The 25,957-nt window shown below is 46.8% G+C and overlaps 1 protein-coding gene across 6 annotated transcripts in view; it reads left to right on the top strand.

Annotated features, from left to right (window-relative positions):
- Positions 1-25,957, top strand: part of chd6 (chromodomain helicase DNA binding protein 6) — a 109,020-nt gene that overhangs the window by 68,704 nt on the left and 14,359 nt on the right. For 3 of the 6 annotated variants that reach the window (XM_038297541.1, XM_038297536.1, XM_038297537.1), the window contains exons 23-38: positions 654-856; positions 2,652-2,732; positions 2,818-2,936; positions 3,009-3,168; positions 4,570-4,659; positions 4,737-4,840; positions 4,911-5,040; positions 10,321-10,399; positions 11,029-11,119; positions 17,051-17,417; positions 17,499-17,707; positions 20,276-20,373; positions 20,451-21,212; positions 21,555-21,809; positions 21,934-22,195; positions 24,658-25,950. In XM_038297541.1, the coding sequence (XP_038153469.1) occupies positions 654-856; positions 2,652-2,732; positions 2,818-2,936; positions 3,009-3,168; positions 4,570-4,659; positions 4,737-4,840; positions 4,911-5,040; positions 10,321-10,399; positions 11,029-11,119; positions 17,051-17,417; positions 17,499-17,707; positions 20,276-20,373; positions 20,451-21,212; positions 21,555-21,809; positions 21,934-22,195; positions 24,658-25,950 (4,303 nt within the window). The remainder of the gene's footprint in view (positions 1-653; positions 857-2,651; positions 2,733-2,817; positions 2,937-3,008; positions 3,169-4,569; positions 4,660-4,736; positions 4,841-4,910; positions 5,041-10,320; positions 10,400-11,028; positions 11,120-17,050; positions 17,418-17,498; positions 17,708-20,275; positions 20,374-20,450; positions 21,213-21,554; positions 21,810-21,933; positions 22,196-24,657; positions 25,951-25,957) is intronic. The other 3 variants (XM_038297540.1, XM_038297539.1, XM_038297538.1) reach the window with 3 other exon arrangements.

Genomic DNA, 25,957 nt, shown 5'->3' with positions numbered 1-25,957 from the left:
TCATCATCCATCCATCCATTCATCCATCCATCCATCCATCCTCATTCATCCATCCATCATCATTCATCCATCCATCCATCCATCCATCCATCCATCCATCCATCCTCATTCATCCATCCATCATCATTCATCCGTCCGTCCATCCATCCATCCATCCATCCATCCATCCATCCATCCATCCATCATCATTCATCATTCATCATCCATCCATCCATTCATTCATCATCCATCCATCCATTCATCCATCCATCCATCATCATTCCTCAATCCATCATTATTCATCCATCCATCCATCCATCCATCCATCCATCCATCCATCCATCCATCCATCCATCATCATTCATCATCCATCCATCCATCCATCCATCCATCCATCCATCATCATCATCATCATCATCATCATCATCATCATCATCATCATCATCATCATCATCATCATCATCATCATCATCATCATCATCATCATCATCATCATCATCATCATCATCATCATCATCATCATCATCATCATCATCATCATCATCATCATCATCATCATCATCATCATCATCATCATCATCATCATCATCATCATCATCATCATCACTCCATCCATCCATCCATCCATCCATCCATCCATCCCAAACTTCTATGTTTTTATCGTTGTGATCCAGGAGTCCCTGGTGATTGACACGCCTCGCGTGAGGAAACAGACACGTCACTACAACTCCTTTGAGGATGACGAGCTGATGGAGTTCTCAGAGCTGGACAGCGACTCTGAGGAGCGGCCCTGCCGGACACGTCGCCTTGGAGACAGAAGCAGGCGCTACCTTCGGGCAGAGTGCTTCAGGGTTGAGAAAAACCTTCTCATCTTCGGGTAAGACGTCCAGATCTGCAGAAAGGTTGGACTTCATCATTTTGAGTCTGTCAGTGTCTGGTTGAAATAGAGACTGATAGCAAGATGCTGTTTGTGATCTTACATCATAACATTAATGCTGAGAAAAAATCTATCTGGAACATGTATCTGCCTGAAGGAGCCTAATGTCCATCACACATTTACTTTCTTAGCATGATCGCTGCTGAGTGGTTGATTCTGATCAGAGCGGGAGCATCGCTCTGACCAGCAGTTAGGACTCAATAATTTGGATGCTTGGACTTGTTTAAGGATGTTTAAGGGACTTGAGAGGCTTTAAGGTGACATTTATTGACACATGCTAACATTAGCTTTTAGTGACTACACTAGCTGGTTACAATATGTAACTGAGGTCTGCAATGGGACCAAGAGAGAGCTGTTGCCTGTTGTAATAAGCCATATTTTTGATGCCACCAGCTTCAGCTCAGTCACAGCGAGATGTGCATTTGAGTCTCATACATGCTTACTCAATATGTCAGGGTTGGGCTCTGAGAATCCATCAGAACTGGTTCTAATTGATTCCTACTGTCGATGCCCAGTTTGCTGACTGGAAAGCAATGACGTCACGGTGCGGTAAGCCTAGCGCCATTCTCCCCGCTTTACAAGCAAAATCAATGGGAACTACTAGACACATCTGCAATCAACAATTATTGAAGATTTCCAGAGGACTTCACCATTGAAATTCACCAGAGCTATAGTGAAACTGACAATGCCCACGTGCATGGCAGTTGGATGATGTAATACAGGTAAAAGTGGAAAAAAAAATTATGTCATCTTTCCGATTCCTGATCCTCCACGGACGGGTTCGTCGTTGGATTGCCAACTTGAAGAGGGAGGATCTTTTTCTAACTTCGCTCGGTGTTTCACTATGGGAATCGCCTTGGCGTGGCCAACTACGGAAGCTCCAATGACATCACGTCTGTCTGAGACAGACAGGTTGAGCCGTGTCCGTGGCTCCATCCACCAACTAGATCACGGCCAACCTACCCGCCTCAACTCATTCTCGCTTTCTTCCCGTGTGAAGACTACAATTAAGCTCCCTCAGCGCGCTCAGGCTAGCTTGGACCTGTTTAACTGTTCTCAGGCGTTCCGTAAAGGAAAACGTCGCTGAACGCAGGACCAGGAGAAAAAACACGTAATATGTAGCCAACATTTGGAAGAAGAATGTTTTCAAGATGACTTGGATAATAGCGCGTTGTGACAAACACCAGATACAGCACTGGGACTTGATCAACAGCCGATACCGCACCGTGACGTCACTAACCAGTAGGTGGCAGTAGTGTTCTTTGACAAACATGGATGCCTCCAGTAAAGCAAATTCGAATGAAAATTACTCTGAGTTAAAAACACTGATCATTTATTGAACAGGATGGAATAATTTCATACTTTTAGTACTTTCAGAAGTTTGAGTTCATAATATGACCGGATTTTTCCTTTAAATGCTAAAAAATGAAAGAGAAAGGGTAAATGTTGCAAATATCAAAGGTCTATGCCTTTGAAGGGAGTTTAAAGGTGAATTAATAATTTCATGTATAGATATTTACACCCATAAAACTGCTTGATTTTTTTCCATCAGCGTTCACTTGATTGGCTCCTTTAAATGAAGTGGTTCCTTATTTTCTTCAAGTGTGCGTCTCCTACGGCCTCACAGGTTTATTACAGCGGGGAGAAACTCTATTAGTGCTCATGAAGATAAACAGATCCAGAGATGCTCCCCTGAGTTTAGACGCTTCAGAGGATTTTTCTCTCATCTCTCCAGGTGGGGTCGCTGGAAAGACATTCTGAACCACGGTCGCTTCAAGTGGCACCTGGCAGAGAGAGACATGGAGGTGATCTGCAGGTGAGAGAAGCTGCAGTTGGAATAAGTGAAAACAAGGAAACGAGGCCTGCAGATAAACTTGAACGTGTCTGCTTTGATCCATCAGGGCTCTGCTGGTTTACTGCCTGAAACACTACAAAGGTGACGACAAGATCAAGAGCTTCATCTGGGATCTGATTGCGCCCTCTAAGGACGGACAGGACCAGGCGCTGCTCAACCACTCCGGTTAGATTTTCTCCGCTCTCCGCTTCCTGGCAGCCTATCGGCTCGGGTCACACTTACTGTTTGCTTTTGCAGGTTTATCGGCTCCGGTTCCTCGGGGCAGGAAGGGGAAAAAGCTGAAGAACCAGCTGAATGTTCCTGATGTTAAAAACGCCGACTGGCTGGTGCACTGCAACCCTGAGGTGGTGCTGCAGGACGAGAGCTACAAGAAGCACCTCAAACAGCACTGCAACAAGTCAGTGCACTGCAAAAAATACATAAATCTAAATAAGTCCTTTTTCTTAAAATAAGTGCATTTTTTCTTGAATTGAGGAGGTAATTGAGACACTTTGTCAATGGAAAAGAATAATTTACATTTAAAATAAGAAAAAAAACCTTTCTTATTTCAAGTGCATATTATCTAATTATCTTATGTTAGGGTTAAAAATACTCATTCCATTGGCAAATCATATTGTTTACCTACTCAAATTAAGGGTAAATACACTAAATTTAAGTTTTTCTTTTTTACTTATTTCAAAATCGTTTTTTTGTGTGTAGATGCTGCTGCACTAGAAAAATACAAATGTAAATAGTTCCTTTTTTCTTAAAATAAGTGCCTTATTTCTTGAATTGAGGAGGTAAGTGATACACTTTGCCAATGGAACAAGAACATTCATATGTAAAATAAGAAAACACAATTGCATTGTCTGTTTTCAAGTGCATATTATCTAATTATCTTATTTTTAGAGTAAAAATTCTCTTTCCATTGGCAGATCATCTTATTTACCTGCTCAAATTTAGGGGAAAAACATTTAATTTAAGAAACGTTTGACTTATTTCTACATCATGTTTGCAGTGTGGGGAGGGCTCTGCTCTCTTAGAGGCTCTAATGAAACACCTAAAGGGAAGATCCAGATCATTAATGTCTGCTGTACACTGCAAAAACTAAGTCATTTATTCTTAAAATAATTGCATTTATTTCTTGAATTTAGTTTAGTGAGATTCTTTACCAAATAAACAAGATAATTTACATTTAAAATAAGAAAAAACAATTGCATTGTTTTATTTTAAATGCATATAATAGAAATACTCATTCCAGTGGGAAATCATCTTATTTACCTGCTCAAATTAAGGGTAAAAGAAACACTGTGTGAAATATAAACAGAAAGAAAGAGATTTCAAAAAAATCTAAAATGGCAATAAAAAAAGAAAGGGGGGAAAAAAAGAAAAAGTGTAATTAAATACTAAATTGAATTATGAGTTTTTTCAAGTCGAGGGAAAGAATTTAGATTTAATTCTTATTATTCTGTGTTTGCTTTTTTGGTTTCTCAGGTTATAAGATACAAATTTGACATTCAATTTCAACTTATATTTTTTTCTGTTTCAACTTTTATTCTTTCAGTTTCATTTAAGATTTCTAGGTTTGCAAACATTTTGACCCATTTCTTACTCCATAACCTTCCCTGATGTCTGTCACATCAAAAGCTGAAACACAATATTTTATGACAATATTCTGTCGCAGATCAATTCTTGTCTTTAAAACTCAAAATCTCGAAGAGTTCCTCTGGTTTGACGTTGGTTTTAGAACTCCGATTAATCTCAAACGTCATGAATGCATCGATGTTGGGATTCCTGGAATCTTCCTCTCTGTTGCCAGGGTGCTGCTGAGGGTCCGGATGCTGTACTACCTGAAGGTGGAGGTTCTGGGTGAGGCCGCTAATCAGGCTCAGGAGGGGGTACCAGCCAGGTACGCTGCAGACAAACCGCTCTTCACCCACTTTTCATCAGTCTAAACTTGACGGCTGACTGTTTGTGCGTCGGCAGTAAACTGGACGTGTCGCTACCCGACATCGACTACATCGAGATTCCCGTGATGTGGTGGGATGCCGAGGCCGACAAATCGCTCCTCATAGGGGTCCACAAACACGGTGAGCCTTCCTCTAAACTCTTTTAGTGATTTCAAAGGAACGTCATACTGACGGCGGCCTCCCCTGACAGGATATGAGCGATACAACGCCATGCGGGCCGATCCAGACCTGTGCTTCCTGGAAAGGGTTGGGATGCCGGACGTCACGGCTCTGTCTGCTGAACAGGGAGGATCGGAGGCGGTAGCTGAACTGATCGACAGGTAAAACAGGGATTACAAAGATGGGTTTCTAAAATTAGAGACAGAAACAGGAGATCGGTTTGATGAAGCAGTGGAAAATAGTCAGAGGGGCTTATTGTGTTGATCAGCTGCTCTGGAAGGCAGATCCCTTCTTCACGGATTAAACTTTAAATCATAAATAATCAGCCTTAGAACTGATGTTTTTTTTATTTTTATTACTGAATATCTTCTGCCAGAGTAGAGGGGTTCAAGTATCTCGGGGGTCTTTTTCACGAGCGAGGGACGGATGGGTGCGGCGTCGGCAGTCATGCAGTCGCTTTATCGGACTGTTGTGGGGAAGAGGGAGCTGAGTCGGGGGGGCAAAGCTCTCGATTAACCGATCGATCTACATTCCCTTCCTTCACCTATGGTCATGAGATCTGGCTAATGACCGAAAGGAAGCGACTGAAATGAGTTTCCTTCGCAGGCTGGCTGGGCGCACCCGTCAAGGTCGGGAGAGGAGCTCAGTTAAGGCCGATTTATACGCAGAAAGCAGGTCGTCTGCGTGTGTCGCAGTTAATGCAGATATGCTTCTGCCGCCTGAATTTAGAAATGGCCAACAATTAGCTCTCCAACTATACACCTGTAACGGTCACCGCTACTCTGCCAAGATTCTTATTTCAACCGTTGCGTATAGGGATGCACGATATTGGGATTTTGGCCGATATCCGATATGCCAATATTTTAAAACTCATGTAGCCGATAACCGATATCGATACCGATGTTAAAGCTGGACAAAAATAAGTAGTCATTGAAAATAGCAGTTTTGTTATCCATTTCTGACACTTTGAAAAATAATATACTCAAATATATTTTCATATGCTGATATGAAATTGATTTTTAAAAACGCGGTATCGATCTATTTTACTTTCAAAATGTCGTGAAATTTCAATGTTCTGTTACAAACTCTCGTGATATTTTGCAAATTCTTGTGAGATTTTGTTAGTAAAATAGATCGATACCGCGTCAATATATCAACATATAAAAATATGGCAAAATTTCGTAGCATAACGATGACATATAGCAATATTTCATTAGTAAAAGAGATTGATATGGTGTTTTTAAATGGCAATATATCAGCATATGAAGATATTGGGATATTTTAATGTATCAATATTTTTTCCCTCTTTAGAAGTTTTTAAGTCTGTAAAAAAGAAGTTTTTGAGGAAGAAGTAGTATTTTTGTAATTTTTTTATTTTAGACTTTAGAAACTCAGAAGCTGATCAAATATCGGGTTAAATATCGGTGGGGGGGCCGATGTCCGATATTCAGTTTTAAGGCCGATACCGATAGGGGGCCGATTATATCGTGCATTCCTAGTTGCGTATATTAGCAGCGACATATGAATCAAGATGCTACGACCAAAAAAAAATTAGATTGACAGGTGACCACTGATATATGATTGGCCGAATTCAGGTGTTTTTTATTTTTATTTTAATAGAAATCTTCCAAATTTTGGGATAATATCATCTGATAAAGAGTATATTTATATACATGTTTAAGCCAGAATGATTTGACATTTAAATATAATTTCGCTACGACTTTAATGCTCAAGTCCGACTTTTATGTGAAATCCGATTTTTGTTTGCGTTGCCGTTCACATTTCCAAATATATGCGACTTGTATGTAATCTTCTGCGTGAACTACAGTCATACAGCTTAAGTGTCCCGCATGCACAGTGGAGGACGCAATGACGTCACGAGCAAGCGTGCTCTGTGTTTACAGAAGTAAACATGGATGGTAGTGCTGCAGCACATCTACCGATCTTTCCCAACCTTAAAACACAATCTTTTCAAGATGGTTTAAAAAAAAGACTGCTCTCTGCATTACCGTCCGCCATGGTTGTTGTTTTTCTTCCTGCTTCTGCATAGCATGACGCAGAATAGTGACCTATGTCTTCTATTAATGACGTTCAGGTCAGATGAATGCGACCTGGACGTTCAGACACAGGTCGCATTTAAAAAGATCATATACTTATCTGATTCAGGACCACATAGCCGAGTGGCCTGGGTTGCATTGGAAAAAATCAGATCTGTGTTGTTCAGACTGCCATGAAAAGATCAGATACAGTTCGCATATGGGTAAAAAAACTCAGATTTGGGTCACTTCAGGCTGCTGTGTGAACGTAGAATTAAGGCTGGTTTATTCTCAGAAACCAGGTCGTCTGTATGTTTGTCATAGTGAACGCCCCTTCCGCAGACATTCTGCCGCAACTCTCCAAAATTTTAGCTGACCTCAGACAGTGCAGCAGACAGGAGGCCTCTGATTGGTCAAATCTACATCCGCTCTACACTATGTGTATTTCCTGTTTGGTACCTTACCAGCTTGTTTTGTTTGTATGACCGCCATTGTGGAAAATGACTCATAGAGTTGGACCAGCTGGAAGAGCGAGGTGTGCGAGAACGCTGGGACCCTTTTTCCACCTGGATCCCCACTCTTTTTGGCCCTCATGTCCCTCCGTTGTCGCACAAACTCGCCCCCACTTCCTCACCGCCTTGGCCGTATCTAGACCCACAGCTAGTTCCTGATTGGCCCTCTTGCGTTGTGCAAGAGGGCCAATGGACAAAAGTGGGCCAAAAGTGTGCATGGATCGGGAAGTCTGGGCATCTCTGCTTAGACTGTTGTCTCTGCGACCCTGATAAAGCAGAAAGAAATGGATGGATCTCCTGCTTTTTAAAATCCCTCCTCTTTATGATCATTGTTTCCTGTTATATGACTGCTTCCTTTCTCAGTCAACCATTGAACCCTTGAATAGTGCTTCCTTATTAATCGGTTTTCTCCGTCTGCGTTTGCTCGCTCCTTCGTCTTCCTCCTCCTGCTGCCTGTAGTCGTTTTCACAGCAGGACTTAACGGCAGTGTGAATAAAACCCATCCTGGTGTTTTGGTTTGTTTGTGCTGTCGCCTTCCCGCCCACGTTCCTGCTTCACACTTGGACTCACCATCAAATACAAACCTCACAGTTCAGTTAAGCCAAATTCACTTTGTGCTTTTATTTGGCTCTCTGCTGATTTTAGAAAAATTAAAGCTTTGTTCTCGGATCAGTTTCCTGGATTATTACGGCACAGTGTTTCTAATAGTTCCACTGTAGGTACCAGATCTGCTCGGGTCCTGCTTCATGCCAGTGTCGTTACGCTACATGATGGTCTGAACGTTGCCACATGATGTAAAATATTGAGTTTGTCCAGACATCAATAGTAACAATGCAGCGTCTGAGTCAGGAGCATCTGTAGCGTTAGCTTGTCTAATGACCAATAAAGTTTTACCTGATTGAAAAAACCTAAAAAAGTGTGTTCAAGGTGAACAAAGCAACTGTTAGACCATGACATAGAGGGGGAGAGCTGGGTAGCACTGCGGCTAGCTGTGTTCAGTAGCTAACAGGTTAGCCTCTTTTAGCTCGGTCAGTTAGCCATGTTAAGCTAATCAACTTTTAACTTTGGCAGTTCATCAAAATGTATACTTGTGCTTTTTTCATGTATTCGTGAAACGTCATCAGCCTCGGCCCTATTACTGTTCCAATTCACAAGAACAAGCAGACCGAGAACGAACAAATTCCCCGGATGTTGTTCTCACCCCTCCCTCTTTACCCAGCATGCATCAGAGCAGACTTGTTCTTGAGATTGACTGCTGTCCCAGCATGCACTGCTGCAGCAGCAGCCTCCAGCAGAGCGCTCACAGAACTCGGAGTATTAAGTTAAAAGTTCACTTTTCTGTTGCTCTTGTTCAATAAAAGTAAGTTTTAAGATCATTTGAGGAGAAAACATTATACCTTTAACCGTCACTATATGGCCCAAAAACCGATTTAATGTGTAATATAACAAAAAACAACTTCTGAATTCTAGCGGACCTCGGCAGCCCGTGGACCTCTGAGGCTAACGGCAGACAGGGCTAACGTTAGCCCGTCTGCAGCAGCCCTTTCTCTCTGCATAGCCGTGTGTGAAGGACCGCTGGCCATGATGGAGAGTCTTTTGTTTTATTTGGCAAAACGTCATTTTATTTGTGTTTTTCTGACTTTACTGTGTTCTTCTCAAGAACCCACTTGGCGAGAACACGAGTCCGTACTCTCGTCTATTAAATTGAGAAATGACTATTGTGTTAACAAAAACTGTTTTAGTAGTAGAATAAAATAACAGTTTTCTTTGTCTAAAATCTGATCGTATGTCAACAATCCGATAACTTGCCTGTAACTTATGCCGCACGTATGGCATAAGCTGGCAAAGATCGGGAAATTTTAAGCGTGCTCAAAAGTTCTCGCCGTACTCGCCGTGTGTCGACATGCTTCAGCGTGCTCATAACTTATGCCAGCTTTTCCGTACGTCAGGCATACGTTGGCTAAATTGTGCGACAGGGGCTTGAGGAGGTGAAATCTGATCATCGGTTCAGAAAATGTTCTCACCGTGCTGCATGTTGTCCATTACGTTTATTGGAAAGTATCAGTGGTTCAGGTCCTCTTTAACAGAAGGTGACAGTGACGGCTGTAATCTGAGCATCAGGAGAGACATGAACCTGTTGGAATCCATTAGAACGCCGTGTCCATGCATGGCCCAGGTTGTGTACGCTGCTCGTTGGTGTCAGAGTTCCCCTCAAAGCTTTTTGGTGGAGAAGCGGATGCTGAGAGTGTCTGGTTTGGTCTGGATCTCTGCTTTTATCTTAAAAACCTGAAGATTTTGAAGAACTTCTCCTAAACTGGCTTTGAATTCAGAGCATTCCTCACGAGGATGGGAAAAACTTTTTGAAGTCAAGTCATCTGTGGTTTTCAATTCATTTTAAGTCCTAGGTGACGTAGATTTTCCCGAACACCGTATAAATGTTTCTTCGTGAGTATTTGTTGGCCTCCAAGCAATTTATCTGTTCGGTAATGATCTGAACTGGAATAAACTCCTATTTTTACTCTTTTATTTTATTTTTTTAAACTTTTACAGCACTGGTGGCTCGTTTTATGAACAGTACGCTGACAGGAAAGGGGATATAAGAGGGGGAGAGACGTACCTGCGGACAAAGGCCTCCATACATGTTGTGTGCGCTAACCACTGCGCCACCTGCATGGCCGTGTTTTTTAGTCATTTTTATATAGTTTTACCAAGTTTTGAGTTAAGAGTAATTAAACCAAGTAGCTTGCTCCCAGGAAAACAACTGGAAGGAAAGCTGTGAGGTGTTATCGACTTCAGGGGGACATAACTTCCTTTTTTTAACAAAGAGAAAGACCTCCTCCCCATCACCCTCAGACAGTATTGAAACCTCTCTGTCGGCTCTCTTCTCTGACAGCAGCTGTAAAACTGAGGAGGCGAAGGAAAAGCCAGAGAGCAGCGCTAATGGCGAGGAGGAACCAGAGGAGAGCAGACGGGTAAAGATCTCCATCATCATCTTCATTATATCAGTGTTTCTCTGTGGTGCTAAATGCCTTTTGGACGCAGTGATGGTCTGTTAGCTGATTTCCTGATGGAAAGGCTGAACCTGAGGCAGGGCAGCTTGGTAAGACCTACAGAGCTAAAATCCTGTCTGAAAAGCAGGAATTCAATTCAGTTTATTTCTATAGCGCCAATTCACAACTCATGTCATCTCAAGGCACTTTACAGTTCACCAGATCATAAAGTTAAATTGATTCAAGGTTTTCTATCTAAGGAAAACCAGTTGATTGCATCACTTATTGACTCCCTCACACTAAGCATGCTTGTAGTGACAGTGGAGAGGAAAAACTCCCTTTTAACAGGAAGAAACCTCCAGCAGAACCATATAAATGCATATATGAGAGGCATGGGTACTTGTGTATGGCCTTAAAATAATGTCTATGAGCATTAAATTAGAGTTACTAATTCCTGTATAAATGTTTAACATAATTTGGTGGAACAAGAAGTTCCCCCCTTAGGAAGAAAGAATGAGAACAAAAGATCTGATCTAGGATCAGTTTTAAGCCTGAATGATCCGTAGAGAGGAAGACAAAACTGCTGATGACGCCGCTTCTTTTCCTCTCAGGGGGAGGAAACCTGCTCCAGCGTCGACATTCAGGAAAAGGCAGACAGCGCGGCTCAGGATGGGGCGGCTGACCACCAAGGAGACCTTCCAGGTGAGTGTGTGCGGAACCAAAGCAGGTAATCCCAGCTGATGCCTGCGGGTCGTTTCCTTCTGGGTGAACTGGGTTTCATGCTGTATGACCAGTTCTATTTCATCCCTACTGACCGCCAGAGGGCGGTGCTGAAAGCACTGAATGTTCCCTTCGGGCATGCGCAGTTCGAGTAATTATACCAACAGAGTCACACCTGTGACACCGGATGACCACTCAGAAGCTATATAGCCTGGTGTCATCCTTTGCTCTGCTCCTTTTTTCTTCTCGCAAGCGGTTCGCTAACTTCCCCGTTGTCTGAAGCCCCTGTATCTTGACCGGAGTTGCGGTTATTCTCCGCCCTCCCAGGGCTGCAACGGGTCAATTCTGAGGATTACGGAAGGTAAGTGAGTTGTTTGCTGGTGATGGTAGCGTCCGCGCCCCCTCTCCCGGCTCACGACTTTAGCTTTTTACCTACAGCTTCGTGCTGTTTTGTTTCGAACTGGTGACGGCAGCGTTTTCGCCCCTACTCCCAGTGTGAATAACTTCACTGCCGAAGTTATATACGGCTAACGTAGTTAGCTTCTTTAGTTTGTTGGTGTTATACCTGGTGACGGCAGCGGTTTTCGCCCCCTCTCCCAGTATATTCCCTACTTTTGCATCCTTTTTTTCACCGGTCTGCGCTGCTATAATTACTGACAGCCGCGGTTTTCGCCCCCTCTCCCAACCAAGTGTGGTCTACTTCGTTTGCCGAAGTTGGAGACGGCTAACGTTGTTAGCCTTTTTTGGTTTGTTTGCAGCCTTCTTCATCGGTCTGCTTAGTTATGAATGGTGACGGCCGCGTTTTCGCCCCCTCTCCCAAAATCAACCTTTTTTGCAGCCTTTTCGTTGGTCTGCTCTCTTAATTGGTGACGGCAGCGTTGTTCGCTCCTACTCCCAACTTAAGTTTCCATACAGCTAACGTTGTTAGCTTTTTTGGTTTATTGGTTTTATACCTGGTGACGGTAGCGGTTCTCGCCCCCTCTCCCAGTATCGGCTGCCTTGTGCTCGCAGCCTCTTTCGTTTCTCTGCTGTAATTGGTGACGGCTGCGTTTGCGCCCCCTCTCCCGATTTTCGATAACTTTCTGTTCTTTAAGCCTTGTCGGCCTTCGACATGGATGGCTCTCACAGCTGCATGGATTGTGGGGCTGCCCTGCAGGCAGAGGATGGCCACGACCTGTGCCCTACCTGCCTTGGACATGAGCACCTTTTGGAGGCGCTGTCTGAGAACCCCTGTATGAACTGCAGCTTTATGCCCCATGCAGTGAGGGTGGCCCGGTTGGCCCAGTTGTGCCCCCAGGAGGGCTCGGACCTTCCGCCCTCTGGGCAGGTGGTTCCCCCCAAGCGTTCTAAGCGCCGTGGTGGGACCACAGCATCTGTGCCCCTCCCCCGGAGGAAGCGGGCCAAACCTGACCAGGGCCTGTCCACAAGGGTGGAGCAGTTGTCAGCAGAGCTGGCAGAGATGAAGTCCTTGTTGCAGACACGGCAATCTGATCCCTCGCTCCCAGTGGTTGGGCTCTCTTCCCCACCAATGCCCGAGCTGGTTGTAGAGGATGACGTTATCTCTCTGGCTGCTTCCGCTTCTCATTTTAGAGATGAGGAGGAGGCAGGGTCCTCTCAAGCCTCCGAGGCTGGTTCATTTTCATCTCAGAGTGCGGTTGGAGAGGCCAGTGACGGTTCCATGCGGGAGGTCATGTCTATGGCCCTGAAGCAGCTGCAGCTGGAACTCCCACAAGGAGAGGCATCCAGCTCCGGCAGTGCCTTTTTCAGACGTGGAAGGGCTCCTACTCCTTTTTCTGTACCTCCATCAGAGGAGTACTTGAAGGAGTTACACGCCTGTTGGCGGGAACCGAGAGCGCTGTCGCGTCTCTCATCGGATGGTCGTGTATTAGCTGCCATGCATGAGTCGGTGAAGGCCGGCCTGGACCGTATGCCAGCAATTGAACCAGCTGTTGCTTCACTGATTGTGTCACCAGATGAAGCCCTGCGTCCTGATGTCCGGTGCCCGCGGACTCAATGTCGGGTTACAGATGACCTCCTCTGTAAGGCGTACAATGCAGGAGCGCGTGCTGGCCGCCTTGGCAATTCCCTGGCGCACCTCATGTTTGCCCTGTCTGCATCTGTTCAGGACACTGGTGGTGCAAGTGCGGCGGTTGGTTATAGTGACGCAGCGCTGCAGGCCTTCGCACTGATGACCAGAGAGCTTGGACGGGTCATGTCTTTCCTTGTCCAAGCTCGTAGACAGGTCTGGTTGGCACAGTCTCCTCTGACTGAAGCATGCCGTAGGACCCTCAGGGGTGTCCCGGTTGTACCAGGGGAGCTGTTTGGATCAGCTGCCTTGGAGGCGCTGGAACGGACTGCTCAAGCACGTCAGACTAGCCAGCAGCTTTCCGGCCTTCGCAGGAGCATACCTGCCTTTCCCCAGCGTTCGGGCCGCCCTGCCACTACCCCCAGCGTTTAGCCATGACCTCAGACTGGTGGCAGACCTGTTGGTTCCTATCCCCATGATGTGCGGCAGAGACCGAGGAGGGACAGGGGCCAGGGGCCATGGGGATAGAAGATGATGCCACCGGGCCAGCCATCGGACATTTTTCCCATCAGCAGCTGAATTTCTGGGCTGCTCATGCCGTAGATCCATGGGTGGTTGCCACCTTAACCAATGGCTACAGGCTCCAGTTCCGACGGCGGCCCCCCCTCTCACACCGGGTCAAGATGACTGTCATCACAGACCCGGTGACATCTCAGGCACTAGACCAGGAGCTTTCCGCCCTCCTGGGCAAGGGGGCAATCGAGTCTGTTGATCCTCTGCGGCAACCCAGAGGCTACTACTCCACATACTTCCTTGTGGCCAAGAAGACCGGCGGTTTTCGCCCCATTTTAGATCTAAGGGGACTGAATCGGTACCTGAAGGTCCTTCCCTTCCACATGCTCACCATAACAGAGGTCCTTCAGACCATTGTGGCGGGAGATTGGTTTACATCAGTAGATCTGACAGACGCCTACTTTCACGTGCCTATTGCGGCAGAACATCGCCGTTTTCTCAGGTTTGCCTATCGGGGGCGCCATTGGCAATTCCGGGTGCTCCCATTCGGGCTCTCCCTTTCCCCGAGGGTGTTTACTCGATGCGTGAAAGCAGCCCTCTCTCCTCTACAGGCCTCCGGAGTCAGGATTCTGCCATACCTGGACGATTGGCTTCTTTGTGCTCCCTCTCAGGTAGCTGCCTCTCGGGATACGTCCCAGCTTCTACTTCATGTGTCACTGTTAGGCCTCAAAGTCAACTTGGCAAAGAGTTGTCTTGTTCCATCTCAGACAACCACCTTTCTTGGGATGCATCTGGACTCTGCTACCATGATGGCCCGTCCATCTGTTCACAGGGTGGACGACATACTCCAGCTTGTCCGTCGATTCAGACTGGGCAGGGAGTTTCCCTACATCATCTTCCTGCGAATGCTGGGCAAACTGACATCAGTCACTCGTGTCGTGCCCTTAGGGCTGCTCCTTCTGCGTCCTTTGCAGCGATGGCTCAACAGCTTTCGCCTAGACGCCAGGCTGCACAGGCATCGCAGGCTAATGGTGACCAGGAGCTGCCTCCATGCCCTAGCTCCTTGGCGAGACGGGACCCTTTTGTCCAGTGGTGTTCCAATGGGGCTAGTAGTGTGTCGAAGGGAGGTGGTCACCACGGATGCCAGCCTCATGGGCTGGGGTGCCGTTTGGCAACACAGAGCTATTCGGGGTCTCTGGGACCCAAGGGAGCGCACCGAACACATAAATGTGCTGGAGCTGCGGGCTGTGCACATGGCCCTCAGGTGCCTTCTGCCCCACCTAGAGGGAAGGCACGTGCTGATTCGGACAGATAACACCTCTGTTGTTTATCATATAAACCACCAAGGTGGCACCAGGTCAGCACGTCTCTTGAAGGTGTCGAGGGATCTCCTGGAATGGGCGTTTCCCCGTCTGTGTACCCTGCGCGCAGCGTATCTGCCAGGACGGCAGAACCAGGTTGCGGACTCTCTATCCTGCCAGGCACCTGCTCCGGGAGAGTGGTCTCTTCACCGCGACGTAGTGCGCATAATCTGGAACCTCTTTGGGCAGGCAGAGGTAGATCTGTTCGCCACAGAGGAGTCGACCCATTGCCCCCTATGGTATTCCCTAATCGGGATGGCGGGCGCACTGGGCCAGGATGCACTGGCTCATCCATGGCCGCAGGTTCTCCTGTATGCCTTTCCACCCCTCTCACTGATTTGGCCGACTCTACGGAGGGTTCTCGAGCAGGGCCACAGAGTGTTGCTGGTAGCTCCGTTCTGGCCAGCGCGGCCGTGGTTCCCGCTGCTTTGGAGTCTGTGTCACGGTACTCCATGGCGTCTTCCAGCAAGGAGGGATCTGCTGTCTCAGTTGGGGGGACAGATATGGCACCCCAACCCTCAACGTCTCCAGCTGTGGGCATGGCCCCTGGGAGGCTGACTGGGTGTTCAGACACCGTGAGACACACCGTATTGAGTGCTAGGGCTTCCTCCACTCGGCTGCAGTATGCTAACAGATGGCGCCTCTTTTCTCAGTGGTGCTCTGCCCACAATGAGAACCCAGTTTCCTGCTCGGTGCCCACTATTTTGGAGTTCCTCCAGTCTCTCCTTGATAAGGGCCGCTCTCCTTCGACCCTTAAAGTGTATGTTGCAGCAATTTCATGTCTTCACCGAACTGTTGACAACCGTACAGTGGGGCGCCATGAACTGGTTTCACTTTTTCTGCGTGGTACTCGTAGGTTGTGCCAGCGGCCAGCCCCACGAGCCCCAGATTGGGATCTGCCGTTCTCACAGCTCTGTGCCACCCTCCATTCGAGCCTTTGGCACAAGCAGAACTCAAGTGGCTTTCCTGCAAGACTGCTTTCCTGATGGCTATCGTCTCAGCTAAGAGGGTCAGCGAGCTACATGCTCTTTCTGTCAGCCCTAGGTGTATCAGGTGGAATCCAGATGGCTCTGGTGTTACCCTGTGGCCTAATACTGCGTTTGTGCCTAAGGTGTTGTCTCCTTTTCACCGTAACTAGCCATTGCGGCTGGCTCGGTTTCAGCCTCAATCTGGTGCAACTGAGAATGAGTCTGAGTTGTTGTGCCCAGTAAGAGCGTTGGAGGAATACATTGCAGCCACCGCCAATCTGAGACGCTCGGACCAGCTTTTCCTATGCTATGGGGGTCCAAGGTTAGGCTGTCCTCTTTCTAAACAGCGTCTGTCCCATTGGATTGTGAGTGTCATCTGACACGCCTACGCTGCAGGTCACTGCTCCCTGCCAGTCGGTGTGAGAGCACATTCCTCCAGGAGCGTCACCGGTTCCTGGGCTGCTTTGAGAGGGGTTCCGCTGGAAGCTATATGTGCTGCTGCTTCATGGGCTTCCCCAACCACCTTCACCAGGTTCTACAGTGTCAATGTGGCTGCCCCTCATCCCCTGGGTCAGGTCCTTTTACAAGGTTCTGCTGGGCCTCCTCTGTGAGGTATGTGCTCAGGATTCCTTGTGACATCGTTGGCATTAGTCATTCAGTGCTTTCAGCACCGCCCTCTGGCGGTCAGTAGGGATGAAATAGAACGAAAGTTACGTATGTAACTACGGTTCTATGAATCCCGGATGACCGCCAGAGCTTCTCTGTCACTCAGAATCCTTGCTTTTGCGAGAAGATTGTGTAGGAGCAGAGCAAAGGATGACACCAGGCTATATAGCTTCTGAGTGGTCATCCGGTGTCACAGGTGTGACTCTGTTGGTATAATTACTCGAACTGCGCATGCCCGAAGGGAACATTCAGTGCTTTCAGCACCGCCCTCTGGCGGTCATCCGGGGATTCATAGAACCGTAGTTACATACGTAACTTTCGTATTACTAGTTGTTAACCAGTAACCAGATCCTTCAGTTACAATTTTGTTCCCCCTCAGATTCTCAGACCTCCGCTGACCTTTGCACCCAAGACGCACCCCTGGTAACCACGACGACGACAGGAACAGTGTCGGGGGTGGCGGCGCTCCACGTGGTGCAGGCGCGGCCGCTGTGGCCCACCGGCCCCGCCCTGACGGCCCGTTTCCGCCGCCTGATCACAGCCTACCAGCGTTTCACGCTGCGCAGAGAGCCTCTGCTGAGACACGACTTCCTGCTGCCTGACGGCCTGGTCGGCATGGCGATGGGTGGGGCCGGGCACGGCCACCACGGCGGCGGGCCGCTGGCCTGGCAGCTGGGGGAGGAGCTGAGGAGGTGTTCGGTGGTCTCCACGGAGACTGACCCTCTGTTCCTGGAGTGGCAGAGGAGGTGACCGAGCTGCAGGTTGTTGTTGTTCTCAGTCTGCAGCAGAAACGGACGATTCATCTGGATCCTCTGGTTCCTCTGCAGGTGGACCCGCCGAGAACAGGCAGACTTCTACCGCACCGTTTCCTCGTTCGGCGTTGTGTACGACCCGGAGAGGAAAGCCTTCGACTGGTCCCAGTTCAGAGCGCTGGCCCGACTGGAGAGGAAGACGGACGAGAGCTTGGAGCGCTACTTCAACGCATTCGTCAACATGTGCAGGACGGCGTGCAAGCTCCCGCCAAAGAACGACGAAGGTACAGGGGATGGAGAGAACTGACAGAACGGAGATAAAACCAGCAGATGGAGGAAAAACTTTCCTAAGAAAAACTAGGAAGGATCTCCCATCTTTAAACAGCTGGTTCGTCGCAGCCTAAATGATTACATCTCGCTCTGTGTGATCAGACCTTAGAGACGGGAGCAGCTCTCCACACCAAAGCAATGCAGATGCATCATCCTGTTCCCTACAGCGGCAGAGAGAAGCTGCATCAACAATAGGCCAAAAATATTAGAGTTTAAAGCTCAGTCCCATTATTTTCAAAGCTGCAGTCAGGAAACCCGGGATAAGAGATGAGGTCAGACTCTAGCCTGATCAGAGCGTCCTGGCTTCTCCAGGTGTAGGAAATCGAGCTAAATGCTGGTCTGCAGCGTTCTTCAACACACAATGAGGCCAATCACAAATATAGTGATTCTGCAAACTATAGAGGATCAAATAAATGCCCAAAAGGGATAAAATGTATTTGCCATTGAACTTCAGGCCTGAAAAAAAAACGTAGCCAACATTTGGAAGAAGAATGTTTTCAAGTTGACTTGTATAATAGCGCGTTGTGACAAACACCAGATACAGCACTGGGACTTGATCAACAGCCGATACCGCACCGTGACGTCACAAACCAGTAGGTGGCAGTAGTGTTATTTGACAAACATGGATGCCTCCAGTAAAGCACATTCAAAAAAAAATTACTCTTTATTAAAAACAGTTAACATTTATTGAACAGTATGGAATAATTTCATATTTAAAGTACTTTCAGAAGTTTGTATTCTGAATATGACTGGACTTTTCCTTTAAAAATGTAAGTAACCAGCTGATCTTAGTTTTAAGATTTATAAAACACATTTTTGAAAACAAATAAAAGTTTAGTTTAGTTTATTTAAGATCCCCATTAGCTGCAGCAAGCTACAGCTATTCTTCCTGGGGTCCAACAAAAAATAAATTAAATAAAAAAAATTAAATTAAAAAAATTACAAATGGAATACAATTATGTGGACATTAAAACAACATCTCCCATAATCTATACATATACATAAATACATACACACATATACACATACATATATGCACATACATACCCATATACATACACAGAAACAATCCAAACTAATCAAAACAAACTACAAAGCACAGCAAGTGAAGAAGACTGTGTACTCCCTCACAGTCCTAATCGTGTTTTATGAGACCACCTCTATATTTAATAAATGTTCTTTCAATGATCTTTTAAATTTCCTTAAATCAGTTATCAATTTAATGTAATTTGGCAGTAAATTCCATGCTTTCATACCTCTATACATAACAGTTCTTATTAAGGCATTTGACTTTGCCTTAGGCAAACTAAAGTTTCCTTCAGTTGCATGCCTAGTCATGTATTTGTGATTCTCCAAACTAAAAGTAAGGTTTGTAAATAAAATATAAGGTGTTTTTAATACAGATACATTTCTAATCATAACAGACAATGAGTATGAAAGTCTGTCTTTAACCAACAAAAGGTTTTGTAATTGGAAATCTGGCAAAAAAAAAAAATTGGAATCCAGAAACGAAACTTAAAAAAACAAAACATGATTTGAACTAAAGGTTTTGTAAGTAACTTGGCTTTTTTCTCAGATTTCTTTTTTTCCTAAATATATACTTTATATTTAAAATCGTATTTTATTTTTCCCCCTAAAATTTCTGTTTTTCAGAATGATTTCTTTTACAAATTGCATTCTTGGTTTTTTCGGATCTATTTCTCTTCAGTTCCAGTCCAATCCAAACGCTCCTGCTAACGTCCAGCAGACCAATAGAAATGCTCATGAATCCAGAGGATTGCAAAAAAAAAAAAAAAAAAAAAAAAAAAATCGATCAAATAAAATTGTAAAACTCAATCAGAGAAAAGTTTTAAATATATCTATTTAAAAGAATGAAATTAGGAAACCAAATAATTTGGAAAAATTCAAATCTGACAGAACGGCAAAGCCTCTCGAAAGTTGAATTTCTGGGTTATATTCTCTTCGATTTACAAAACATTTCATTTTGGAACAAAATTGACTCCATATTTTCAGAATAATTTATCTGAGCTTGGATGCAGAGGTTATGGAACATTGGTGGATTTAGCCTTTTCCTAAAGGCTGATTTATACTTTAAAACTAGGTAGTCTGCGTGTGTCGCAGTGAACGCAAAGACATCCCCTCCCCTTCGCAGACACTCTGGTGCACCTCTCCAAAATTTATAGGTGACCGCAGACAGGAGGCCTCTGATTGGTCAAATCGACATCCGCTCCACACTATGGGTATTTCCTGTCTGGTATGTTGCCGGCTTGTTTTGTTTGTATGACCACGATTGTGGAAAATGACTCGTGAAGTTGGACCAGCTAGAATAGAGAGGTGCACGAGAACGCTGGGACCCTTTTTCCACCTGGATCCCCGCTCTTTTTGGCCCTCATGTCCCACCGTTGTCACACAAACTTGCCCCCACTTCCTCACCACTTCCGCCGTATCTAGACCCACAGCTAGTTGGTGATTCTGTTGCGTGGTGGCGTGGAATAAAGTCGGCTGTGTTTTGTTGTTTCCAGGGCTGGTGGATCACGGCCTTCTGGTGGAGCCTCTGACCGAGGAGCGAGCCGCCAGGACGCTGTATCGCATCGAGCTGCTGCGAAAGATCAGAGAGCAGGTCAGAACCTTTTTATAGAACCCTGAGTTCAGACCTGATGTGGATATCAGAACAAACGCTCCATCATCCTCCCACAGGTTCTCCGTCACCCGCTACTCTCGGCCCGCCTCCAGCTCTGCCGCCCCTCCCTCTACCTCCCCGTCTGGTGGGAGAGCGGTAAACACGACCGGGACCTGCTGATCGGGGCGGCCCGCCACGGCCTGAGCCGCACCGACTTCTACATCCTCAACGATCCTCAGCTCAGTTTCCTGGAGGCTCACAGGAATTACGTCAGGCGGCACCCTGCTCATCTTCATCACCCGCACCATGCAGGCCTGGCCATGTCTTCCTCCTCTTCGTCCCACGGGCCGCTGCCTCATTGCTGCCTCTACGAGGCGGGGCTCGGCCATCACTCCCCTCAGCCTCCAGAATACCCCCACCAGCAGCCTCCACCTGCACCCGCGCCCTCTCCTTCCTCATCCTCATCCTCTTCTTCGCACCCTCACCTCCACCCTCCTACCCTGGACCCCCCGGATTCCGTTTCTCCCAACCTGGGCCTGGTTCCCGGCTCGCGGGTGGACTTCCTGGACTGCGCTCCGCTGGATGAGAGCCTGGAGCTGGGAGCTCTGCAACACGACGGCATGTCTGCCGACGGCCTGCACGGAGGGAAGATTCCCAAAGACGCCCTGAACGGGTTCCCCTTTAACTCCGCAACGGGGGGTCAAAGCATGCTCAACTCGTACGGAGTGGGCGGGGCCGACCTGGACTCCAAGCTGAGGAGCGACGTCCTGGTTGGTGAGCAGGGCTCATCGGAGGAAACCGGGCTGATGGCGCCGTCAGTGGAGCTGGATCAATTACAGGTATGAGGCCGCAAAGCTGGTGCTAGAAATCAGCCTAAACATGGAACACTGGAAATTAGCTTTAAAATATAATATATGGGATCAGCAGAGAAAAGTCTGAATTTTTTTTTCTTTTAGATTCCAGTTTTCCGACAGAACCAGCAGTTTAGTAACCGCACTAGAGTTGGTCCTTGTTCACATGTTGCAGAATATCTGGACGCCGTTATGCCGTTTTACAATAATAATCATAATGATAATAATACAATTAATTTATACTGCACTTTCCATCCAAATATCTCAAAGTGCTACAGGTAAAAAGAGAAAAAGCATTAACATATTAACTATCGACCTGTTTTCCTGCAGGCTCCTTGGGACAGCACAGATCACACCAGTCCAGCTGAACACATGTTCAACGAGTCCGATCCCATCCTCGGTCCCTCTGGCTTGGAGACGGGTTTCCTGGAGGAGGAGGATGAGGAGGCGCAGGGAGGAGACAGAGGAGGAGAAGAGGGTGGGACTCTGGAGGAGTGTTTAGGCCTCCCGCCTTCATCCTCTCCATCTCATCCTTCCACCGGGGAAGCAGTCGAGCCGCTATCATCGAGCTACATGCTCTTTAAGGTGGGTTTCTACTTCACCAGTCATCAACCTTCTTCCCTAGATGGTCAGAAAAGGGTATACTGACAACTGAGGGAATCATTTCTATATTAAAGTAATCCAGACGTCTCTATTTGCCATTATTTAGGATATCGGAGTGAACGAAGAGGCCAGTCCAGATCAAACAGACCTATCAGCAAGCCCGCCCCTCCCCTTTGTCCCCCCTCCACCCCTGTCGTTCAGCCATGAGCCTCAGGACGCTCTTGGACATGCTGACGTCCCAGAGAGCTTGGCCAATCCCGAGGAGGAGGGAGACGACCAGGAGGGAAGTACCGGGTTTGAGTTTGAAGACAAAGAGGAAGAGGAGGCAGAGAAATTAAGGGAGCAAGAAGCAGAAAACCAGAACGAAGGTACGTGGAGGCAGAAATATTGATCTCTTGGTCTCTGCTGACGCTCTTCCAGCCATTATTGCTTTCATTTGAATGAATCCAAGACACACGCGACATGTGGTAGAGACATGCTGCAAAGGTCCACAGGTCGGATTCAAACCTGGGTCGGGCGCGTCGAGGACTAAGGGCTCCGTACATGGGTCATGTGCGCTAACCACTGTGCTACCGAAGGACGCCCATTATCTCTGCATATAACCCATCCACTTGGGAAGCAGTGGGCTGCCATTGTGGGGCGCCCGGCGGTTAGGGGTCTTGCCCAGGGACCCAGAGTGGCAGTCTGTTGGAGTGGGTTTCGAAATCACAACCTCAGGATTCCAAGCTCTATGCCCTAACCACTAGGCCGCCAATCCCTCTGTTGGGGGTTTAGGGTTTATTTAACCATTTATTTAAATGTTAGCTGTTAATTTAGAATGACAATCATCTATTATTATTCATTGACCTAAACTAGTGTTGTGATTTTATGTTCTTTTCAATTCCCAGCCTGCTGGGATTTTATATTTCTGATACTTTAAGATGTTTATTGCCCTATATAAATATTGTTCTCGCCCCTCCCTCTTTACCCAGCATGCATCAGGGCAGACTTGTCAGTTTTTGAGATTGACAGCTGTCCCAGCATGCACTGCGGCAGCAGCAGCTTCCAAGTTTAGCGCTCACAGAGCTCAGAGTATTAAGTTAAATTTTCTCTTTTCTGTTGCAATGGTTCTATAAAAGTACTTTTTGAGGAGAAAACATTATACCTTTAACCGTCACTATATGGCCCAAAAACTGATTTAATGTGTAATATCAAAAAAAAAATTCTGATGTTGGGAGGCCCGCAGCAACCAGCGGACCTCCAAGGCTAATGGCAGCCAGGGCTAACGTTAGCCCGTCTGCAGCAGCGCTCTCTCTGCATAGCCGTGTGTGAAGGACTGCTGGATATGATGGCGAGTCTTTTGTTTTATTTGGCAAAATGTTCATTTGATTTGTGTTTATCTGACTGTGTTCATTATTATTCCCCCAACAAATGAAAAAAAGGAATTTATTATTATCTAGAGACTATTAATAACAGGAGGTTAAATGCAGCTCCAGACGAGCTGAGCGTGTGGTGATGTCATCAATACACTTCTGTTCCAGTTGACCCATATTTATGCTGCGTGCTCCCGTTCTCCCTGAGTCCACACTTTACTATGTTACTGTCAAGAACAGACTTGGCGAGGACACAAGTCCGTACCCGCGTTCTAGTGAATTGAGAAACGACATGTATCTGTACGGGCTGGTCCATTAGTGCTTTCAGCAGCCAGCGAAGCGGCAGTGCAGTGCTGCTCCCTCCAATTGTTGCAAATTACAACAATTAAAACACCAAAAATACATGTTTTGTCATTACACGTATAGATGAAGGAAAAATAAGCCCTCAGGGCCAGGATAAAAATGTGTCCTTTAACAGAATCATAGTGAAACCTAACTGGAGTTTATTTTCACAATCCTATTTTCTATTCATAGATACAGCTCTGCTTTTTGTTTTAAATAAGCTGTTATTATTTTTGATTGGATGTAAATGTGAAGATTATATGATCCTAGTTATCCCTGTTACAGAAATCCACAACAAAAAGAAAACATTTTGGCAGAAGTTGCACATATGCTGGATGATGATGGGGAGCTCTCCTCAAGCTCAGAGGAAGTCGGAACGGAGCAAAAAGGGAAGAACAGCGAAGCTGTAGGCTTTGCTTTGCGCAGGAGGCCTGTAGCAGAGCGGCGGCGGAGGATGTGGGATTTTGGGGTAACAGAGTAGCTGCGTCCGGCCGGCTGTGATAACGAACTTCCTCGTCTGTTTTAAAACTGGTGCACTCTGCTCCTCATCCATACGTTAAACAGCTGTGTCTGCACAGCATGCTCGCACGCCCTTTCTACCATGATAACATTTTCCCCCTCATTCATAAAACGGTAAAATCGGGGACATTTCCGGGGACAGGTGGTTGAAAACGGGGGCTGTCCGCGGAAATCTGGGACGCCTTGTCACCCTAGTTTAGAAAGCATTTTAGCCTCCGAGAGAGAAAGAGAAAAGAGCTCATCGGAGTTAGCGGGCTGAAGGCTCAGCTACTATTCATAGAAAATAAACTCTAAGTGTGAAAAATTAGCAGAATATAAGGTTTAACTTAACAGGTTCATTACCAGAATTTTTAGTACAAGGACAAATGTTTAAAAAAGGAATTGTAGAGGAGCAAGGAAAGTGGGGAAATATTGAATGGATATTACTGTATTCCAGTCTGATCGAGCTAACATTTCAGAAAAAGTTATAAATTGTTTATTTTTTACCTATTTTTGGACAGAAAATGTTTTTTTGTACATGTTTCTACCAAAAGTCTATTACTTATTAAAGTTTAAATGCTGTTACTTTCAAATTGATTCAGTATTAAATGGATCTCTGATGTTTTTTTTGCTTCAAGGTCCCGACCCCGGAGTCGGCGTCCTGAATCCGACCTCTGAGCGTCAGATGGAGGATGGAGAAGCGCTGGCGGGCCTCCAGGAGAACTTGGAGTCCTCGGATGATAATGAAGAGGTGCAGCCTTACCTGGGGAAGCTGGAAGCAGAAGGTGGCTTGGTTTGTCCCCGGTCCATTGAGGATCCTGCGGAGGAGGTGCACGGGTTGATTCTGTATCAGACTGAGGAGGAGCAGTCCATGGACAGCTCTCTGGATGCCGAAGCTTTTATCCGTAATGAAACGGGAGCATTTTTAGAAATGAAGGAAAACTCACAGAGTTCTGGAGGAGGTTTTGATGTTGGCAGCAGGGAGGGTTCTGAGGGGGCGGCAGAGATCCCTGAAGGTCGGCTGGACTCTGTCTCTTTGGGAGACACTGCAGAGGAACCGGCAGAGAAGATGGTGACCCAGGAGGCTGAAGCCAGCCTGGCGGAGCTGGGAGAGGCCGAGTTAGCAGAACCCTGCAGCCCCGCTGGGTCTGCCTTGGAGGAATCCCAGACCCGAGACCCAGCGGATCGGAACCTGAGCAGCAAGAACTGCAGGAGCGAAGCTTCGTCCTCCTCTGCAGATCCAGAAAATAAACGTGACCCCAATGAAGCCAAAACTAATTTGACGTTAAATGTAAACAATGTCAACTCCAAGTCATCGGCTCTGACAGCAGTCAGTGAGGAGAAGAAACCGCTGCAGTTCCTGGTACCGGTGAAGGTGGAGGAGCCGGCCGAGGAGGTCTGCCTGGACGGCTCAGACATTAAACCTTCTCCTTTTCTCTCCTTCCCTGTAAAATCTGAGGCTGCAGAGCCCAAATCTGAGCCGATGGCGTTTCCTGCCAGGGCTCCGGTGCTGGAGGTGAAACCGGAGGATCTCATCATGTCCATGAAGACGGAGACCTTCCACGTTAAGCCTGAATCTCTCCACTTTGTGGCTTACTCACAGAGCGGAAAAACGAAACCCGAAGTCAAACCATCGGATCTCCGCTTCGCCATCTATTCAGACGGAGGAGGGTTTAAGACCGAGATCAAACCGGAAGCGAAACCAGACGTTTTGCAATTTCCAGCGTACCCGAACGGCTCCGGGATCAAAGCCGAGGTCAAGCAGGAGTCCTGCCCAGACCAGCCTGAGGTGAAGGCCGAGATGAAACGGGAGACGCTGGAGGCCGACAGCACTGTCCTGACGCCGAAGCCGGAGCAGGCCGACGGCTCGGGCACCACAGGGGAGGGTCTGCTGAAAGGCCCGGTGAAGGAGGAGAGGCCAGGCAGCCCAGGTAGGGT

The sequence above is a fragment of the Cyprinodon tularosa genome, unplaced genomic scaffold (assembly GCF_016077235.1).
Source record: "Cyprinodon tularosa strain WSP-4 unplaced genomic scaffold, ASM1607723v1 ctg390, whole genome shotgun sequence".
In the NCBI taxonomy this organism is placed as follows: Eukaryota; Metazoa; Chordata; class Actinopteri; order Cyprinodontiformes; family Cyprinodontidae; genus Cyprinodon; species Cyprinodon tularosa.
Note: the sequence above shows the minus strand (reverse complement) of the source record. Positions and strands in the feature narration are given on the sequence as shown.